We start from the raw sequence: 7328 nt of genomic DNA, 5'->3' as shown, positions 1-7328 counted from the left end.
ATGTCGAATATGCGTGGAGTTGCAAGAGCTTTCCTCTCTCCTTCCCAGAGCTTCTCTTTGTGCTCAATGGTAGTGCAACACACAATTAAGAAGACATCACAACAGGTGGGCGAGGGAGGCTTTCAGGTGAGGAGAGAAGGGTGAGATGCAGGGAGGGAACTTTGGGCCTGTTTCGAGTTTGAATTGGAAGCGTGACTTTCAAGTGTTCAATGTGTGGCCAGAAGTTGTTTTGAACATTGGCCATTTAAAAAAGTTCGGAGCCTTAAGTGGCTCACTTTGAGGACTCATTTCCTTCGTGGAAACAGGCCCTTTGTAGACGTGTAAAGTGAACTCCCTTTGCCATTATCTTGTAGGTATAAATGACCATCGATTAAGGTTGCACTCTGCATTACCATTGACTAAGGTTGGATTTTTTTGTTTCACGTGCTGCGAGCCTCCGGCCTGACATGATGGCCTGCCTCGCTGTGTCTCTCTGTGATAAGGACCGGAGCTGGACCTCTTCAACGCGTCGGCCCCCCACGTCCATCCCAGTGATGATTGATCCCACACTAGCTTTCTCGCCAACTTGAAAATTTGCCAAAAGATCACTAAAAACATGGGGAGGGAGTGCGCGCGTTGACATCCCCGATTTGGCGGAAGTTAAGCAACTCACTTTCTCACGTCTCTCTCAGCTCTGTCTCTCTCTCTCTCTCTCGCTCGCTCGCTCTCTGATCAGCACTCTCGCTGTCAAACATAATCCAGCTCACAGCACGTCGCACTCTCATGCCACTAGCGGGCCGCGGCAACTCCGGATATCGACCACGACACACCGCAGTAAAGTTCTGCAGGATTTTAGTGTGACGTTATATCTTATCGCAGTCTATCTCACAAACAGTAGCTGCATTTATAAGCCGCTATAATTACCAAGTTACCAGCGTCATTTAATCTAGTTTTCACAACCCAACCCAACCCCCCCCCCCCCCCCCCCCCGGCACAGCTGCCAACTTGCCTCCCTCCCTCTCTGTGCCTTGCTCGCTCATAGTTGCCAACTTGCCTCCTCCTCCTCTCTCTCTCTCTCTCTCTCTCTCTCTCTCTCTACGTTTCTCTCTCACTGTAGACTTCCGTTCGGCAACCCTAATCCGAATGCGTTTCGATCAGCTGGAGATCGAGAGTGGGACGGGAGACTATAAAGAGCCTAGGCCTGCACTCTATCTCCATCTTCTCTACACTCCCGCACAGCTCCTCTCCTCTCCTCTCCCGCACAGCTCATGAAAGAGAAAGAAGAGAGGGAGAGAGCCGTTCCATCTCCTCTCAGCACTAGCTGCTCTCTTGTTTAGCCTAAAATTCCCTGCAGACCTCCCCCAACGATTAACCTCCCTTTTTTGCCTCCACTTTTCCAATTAGCATAGAGTGCAATATCTCCAATGGGAAAAATGAGAGAAAAGAGCAGAGATCATCTCCTAAGCTTGTCCCTTGTGCTTTCACTAATAGCGCTTTCCATCACTGCAGGTGTGCATGCAGCTCCCATCACCATTCCTGACCTTACCAAATGCGAGATTGCAACTGCCTCCTCTGTTGGAGGCCCCCCTCTCACCCTCTCCTTCAATTGCTGCCTCCCCTTAACCTCCACACCCATTATGGATTTCTCGTTTGAGAAATACAAGCCCAAAAGGAAGCTTATCAGGAGGCCTGCCCATACAGCTAGTGAAGAGTACATTGCCAAGTACAACAAGGCATATGAGCTCATGAGAGCACTCCCCGACAGTGATCCACGCAGCCTCAAGACGCAAGCTGATATCCATTGCTCTTTTTGCAATGGTGGGTACAATCAAGTTGGAGTCAGTGGGGACATTCCTCTTCAGGTACATTATGCACAAGCATCTATGGATCACCAAACTCTGGTGAAAAATACATTAGCACACGAAACAAATAATGTTTTTCTTACTTATCCTTGGCAGTCATGGATCCAGCTAAGTAATGAAAATTTTAATAGATTCCATCCTTGTTAGTCTAAAAAACTAATTCCATCATTAAACTGCACCTTTCCAAAGACTGGGTCATTAATAACTACATTATAGTGATCATCCCAACTGATTATCCCATTCCTTGAATTGGGTTATAAACACCTTGAAAGATATTGCTCTCTCATGTCTTGATTTAGAGCTTGCTTCAATATGCAACTTTTTCACTGTATTATGGAAAAACCTTATTGGTCTTTACATTATATGCGTAGGTACACTTCTCTTGGTTGTTCTTGCCATGGCATCGGTGGTACCTTTACTTCCACGAGCGCATTTTGGCTAGCTTGATCGGAGATCCTGGCTTTACTTTGCTCGTCTGGAATTGGGATGACCAAATTAATGGTGGAAATGTAGTGCCAGAGATGTTCACACGCAATAACACTGCTATTTATGACCCGAAACGCAACGTTGCCATTCAACCACCTGCCTTGGTTCCTCTGAGCGCCACAACCAATAACACTGATAGAGCGGTTATCATCAACGAGAACCTCAATAACATGTATCAATCAATCGTCACCGCATCTACGGCGACACTCTTCATGGGAGGGGCCTATAGGTAAGCATGGTTCTATGTGTCTAGATCAGAGTTTATCAACAGACAGAGCTGAGCATTAATATTGTCAAGGAGGTCTTTCTGATTTGAATATTCTTCGCAGAGTGGGCACCGATTTGTCGAATGCAACCGTGATTAATGCGCCCCTCGGAGGCGGCATCGAGAATGGAGTGCACAATGGCATTCACTTTTGGACAGGAGATAGAAGGCAGCCTCTCCTCCAGAACATGGGCACTTTCACCACCGCCTCCCGCGATCCCATCTTCTACGCTCACCACAGCAATGTTGACCGCCTCTGGGACATCTGGCGCTTCAAAATGCCTGGCGGCGAGCGATTTGACCACACTGACTCCGACTTCCTCGATGCCGAGTTCCTCTTCTACGACGAGAATGCCGAGCTTGTCAAGGTGACAGTGAGAGATGCGCTGGACAACAAGAAGCTTGGTGTCAGCTACAAGAAGGTGAAATCAGATGATTTGTGGATCAACTACTCTCCCAATGCAACAACTAATGGTAGTGCTGTGCCAGCGGCGGTGGCAAGCGGTGTGCCATTTGTGGGCGCTGTGCCGATGAATGGGACGATCATGTTGGGGACGAAGTTTGCTGGCATTGTCAAGAGACCGACGGAGAAGAAGCCGAGCAAGGCGTTAGAGGTTCTGAACATACAAGGGGTGGAGGTTGTGAGGGATCAGTTTGTGGCGCTGGTTGCCTTTGTGAATCTTCCAAATGCAGGGGCTACCACACCCACAAATAGTGCAGAGTATTTGGGTACTTTCAACATTGTGCCGAGTGCCGGCAAGCAGCGACACCTTCTCACGACGGTGAAGTATGAGATAGGTGACAACCTCAAGCGCATCGGCATTCAGAAAGAGGAAGAGGTGGTCATCACCTTGGTGGTGAAGGGCAGCAATCAGACAGTTACCATCCAAGGGATGGAAATCAATTATGAATCATGAGCATCAAAAAGCCCCTCCCCTCCCCCCCCCTCCCCTCCCCCCCCCCTAATTTCTGTTGGCCATTCATGCCTATTTCCTCCAATTATTGCAAGTCCTCACTTGATCTCTGAGGCGCCCTTGATCGCGAAAATCAATAAACAGTTTGTTGTTCCCATGTTGGTTTTTGTTACAAAACTATAGCTTTCAATCCCACATCCTTGAAGGAGGGTTTGGGGCAATGAGGTTCTTGATCTGGTTTTCCATTTGAGAAAGACAAACATGCTAATCACTAGCTATAGAGCACTGCTTAATTGTAGGGAATCGTATATCGTATGGGCTTCAATGAAGCCTTGATGTGATCTCGCCTTACTGCACTCTCATTCATTATCAAATCACGCCACTATCCCATCCCTACCAGCTTGGAGTACAGCTAATGACGTTGTTACTGTGCAGACCCTGAGCCAGTATTGACTTGATCATCATCCATGCAATCCCTAATCTAACCCGGCACGCTAATTCTAAGCATAAAGCACTATGCAGTACCTTCATTGAAGAAGAATGTGTTGATCAGTAATTAGTGATGGTGGCATGCCTACCACAACAATATTTGGGGAGCGCCTTGCGAGAACTTAGAAATTAACTTTATGTGACTAATGTCAATGTTAATCAATAGGCTAATGTCAAGAAATAAGAGAGTGAAGATAGGAATAGAGCAGTGGCATTAGATTCCACTTGATGAGTGGAGAAAGAAAACCTTGTACAAATGAGGGCATCATATGTGCTTTATATACAAGGTGATGTATTGTGGAATATCCATCACATGTGAATTTTATGTAGGTGGGAAAGGAGTCACAAGAAGTTTTGGATAAATTATCACAATAATTCCCACATTGTGACTTATCTCAACATCACGAGCTTATGTGAGAGAGGCACCGCATACCTAGCTAGGTACGATTGGGGGCAGGGGACTGCTGGCCCAGCCACTGGGCCGGCGGTCCCCTGTCCCCAATCGTACCTAGCTAGGTATGCGGTGCCTCTCGAGCAGAAGCTCATGATGTTTTTCATTGTATGGAAAACAATGGAAAAGACTTCGTTTTTCTACATGAGAAAATTTCAAAATCTTCTTGCGAGTGTGAGAATACAGGTAGGTGGAAGGAGTCCTCCCTTACTAAAATAATAAGTAACTTTTACATCCCCCTTAAGGATGGACTTCTCGCTGTAACACATTGAGATTGTCAAAAAAAACACTTGTGACGTAGCCATGCTGTAGATACATGTCATTTTCCCTCAAAGAGAAGTTCATCCAGTAGGGATCAAACTCAAACCACAAGATGAGGCTATTTGTTTGGTCGCGGACGGCACATACTTGGTGGGAAAATCGATCACTGGGAATTCGTGAGAGATGCACTCGATTGCTTGTAGCAGCATGTACTCCGATGTGCCAAGAAGAGGGATGTCATCCCCAAAGAGGCCTAAGATAGACATGCCTTTAGAGGTCTGTTATATGTTGATATTGTAGATGGTAGTGCTTGGCAAGACTTCCTGGGAGTTGTGGAAAAAAGATTGCGATCGTGAAGGTGAAGCTGGTAGCGAAGGTGATCGGAGCTCACGAGGTGTAGCAAGGGATAAAGGGGTGGTGCTTTTACGTGCCATTTGAAGTGCACACGTCATGTTGGGGTCGCCTCAAAGCAAGAATGAGGATTGTCTAGGTGAAGAAGCCGAGGTGCAATGAGGCAAGGATGTAATTGTAGGTGCATGCGGTGAGCAAGAGCGACGAATAAGAGGCAGTGATGAGAGTGGAGCACCGAGTGTCTGCGGCGTGATGAAAGCAGCAGCAGCCGGGGCGGATAGTGTTGGTGATGGTGTCAACTGCGAGGACATGGGTGCAAGAGATGGTGCAAGAGTGTTCTCGATTGGCTGTTCATGAGAATGCAGAGCATGAGGAGGTGGATGGGCGATGAGGGGAGGCCTTTGGATGATCAAGGGAGGCTCAAAATTATGCCCCGAAGGGTGGGGAATTTGGATGGGTGTGTGTGTGCGTGCGTGTGTGTGTGTGTGTGAGAGAGAGAGAGAGAGAGAGAGAGAGAGAGAGAGAGAGAGGCCGTCAACAAAAATTGATGAGAAGAGTGGAATGGTGATGAGAATGTAGTGTGCAGTGGTGGAGAAGATTTACTTGATATGATAAATTCTTCATCAAAGACGATGGTGCGGGCGAAGATAAACTTGTGATGGTGCGGGATATAGAGGTGGTACGCCTTGATACCAAAGCAATCACCATAGCCCATAGCCGCCAAAAGTCCTGTGTTGAGTACGTGGTGATAATTTTGATATAGGTTGTGTCACAAGTGGGTATGTAATGCTGCCAAAGATACGAAGGTGGCCAAGATGAGGTCGATGACCATGTCGGAGGGTATAGGGCGTACTAGTAGGATTGGGGATGTACGGGATGCGGTTTTGAATGCAACAGTCAGTGGCGGTAGCTTCTTCCCAATAGGCATCTAGGAGGCTAGCTTGAAGAAGCATGGCACAAGCAGCTTCCAATAGTGTGCGATTCTTGCACTTAGCACGACCATTTTGTTGGGGGTGGTCAATGATGGAGAATTCCTGTCGAATGCTAGTAGAAAGACAAAGATCTGTGCATGAGAATTTTACTCCCCATCATGATTTGCGTGGAGAGTTTTAATGTGGTGCCATGTTGAGTCTCGACTAGTGCCTTGAATGTGCAAAAATGAGAGAGGATTGTGGATTTCTCGGCCATGTAGTAAGTAGCTGCGTATTTTGAGAAATCATCTATAAAAGTAAGCATATACTTATTGCCAGTAAGTGAGTCGATGGACAATGGGGCACAAACATCAGAGTGGATGAGATCAAGAGGTGCAGTGGCTTGTGATGATGACATGGGTCATGGGACGTGATGAGATTTAGCAAGAACGTAGCCCTCACAAAAAGTGTGATGTGAGTGAGGTGCTTAGGAAGACGTAGTGCAAGTTGGCGATGAGTGAGTTGGTGCAAAACGTACCGAGAAATATTTCCTAGTCTATATTCCATTTGAGTGTATTTTCTTGTGTTTTTATGGATGATGCAGATGCATGTGCAGGGGATGAGTCACCTAATGGATACAGACGCCTAGTTTTGGGGACCAAAAGTGTGACATATTGATCATGTTTGTCTTGTGTAGCTAGAAATTGGCAGCCTTCTCGCATGAATTTGATGATGATGTCGTTGTCGGTTATCTCACTGACAAAGATGTCATTTTTCTTGAGCAATAGTAGTGTGTAGGCCATTAGGTAGGTTAATGATAGCATCTCCATAGGCTTTGGCAAGCTTGATTTTGTTATCATCGAGGCATACCTCTAGAGGGTGTTCTAGATAAGTGATGTTGGATAGCTAGTGTAGATAATATTTCAAATGAAGGGTGTCACCTTTATCAAGTAGCTAGATATTAGGATATGAAGTAGCTATATTGGTGGCATATAGTTGCAAAGGATAAGATGGGCTATCATAAGTAGATATGTTAGCATAATGAGATTGACCATATATAGAAGGAGATGCTTGGCCGCCATGGTGTGTCTCCCCTTGAGGGTAAGAAGGATATAGATTAGAATGAGAGATACGACAATAACCCTAATTTCATGGTTGCCGATAGTCCTTTCTGAGGTGTCCAAAGCGATGAAAATTGGCACATTGCTTCAAATTTTTATTGATTGTGGTGGCCACGTGGCACTGCAAAATTCCCACATGGGAGGTTGCGGTCTAGGGTATAAGGGTATAAAGGCTGAGGCATGCTTGCAACTTTCTTCCAAAATTATTGTGTTGCCAAGGAGGGCCCAAATATTAAGG

The 7328-nt window shown here is 46.3% G+C and overlaps 1 protein-coding gene across 1 annotated transcript; it reads left to right on the top strand.

The window, feature by feature from the left end:
* Positions 1-1142: 1142 nt before the first annotated feature.
* Positions 1143-3663, top strand: LOC147455880 (polyphenol oxidase, chloroplastic-like). Its single transcript, XM_086514509.1, has 3 exons — positions 1143-1841; positions 2213-2556; positions 2657-3663. Exons 1-3 carry the CDS (start codon positions 1404-1406, stop codon positions 3507-3509), a joined length of 1635 nt encoding a protein of 544 aa, XP_086370635.1. The 5' UTR covers positions 1143-1403; the 3' UTR covers positions 3510-3663.
* Positions 3664-7328: the final 3665 nt, after the last annotated feature.

This window comes from Adiantum capillus-veneris, chromosome 6, assembly GCF_014529385.1.
Source record: "Adiantum capillus-veneris isolate H3 chromosome 6, ASM1452938v2, whole genome shotgun sequence".
In the NCBI taxonomy this organism is placed as follows: Eukaryota; Viridiplantae; Streptophyta; class Polypodiopsida; order Polypodiales; family Pteridaceae; genus Adiantum; species Adiantum capillus-veneris.
The sequence above is the reverse complement of the archived record's forward strand: the minus strand, read 5'-3'. Positions and strand labels throughout refer to the sequence as shown.

What these genes read in the sequence shown, in the direction of transcription:
- LOC147455880 (XM_086514509.1), top strand. Translation starts at nt 1,404, where the DNA reads ATGGGAAAAATGAGAGAAAAGAGCAGAGATCATCTCCTAAGCTTGTCC. An exon ending in GTGGGGACATTCCTCTTCAG is followed by an intron (nt 1,842 to 2,212) that starts GTACATTATGCA and finishes TTATATGCGTAG; the next exon opens with GTACACTTCTCTTGGTTGTT. An exon ending in TTCATGGGAGGGGCCTATAG is followed by an intron (nt 2,557 to 2,656) that starts GTAAGCATGGTT and finishes TATTCTTCGCAG; the next exon opens with AGTGGGCACCGATTTGTCGA.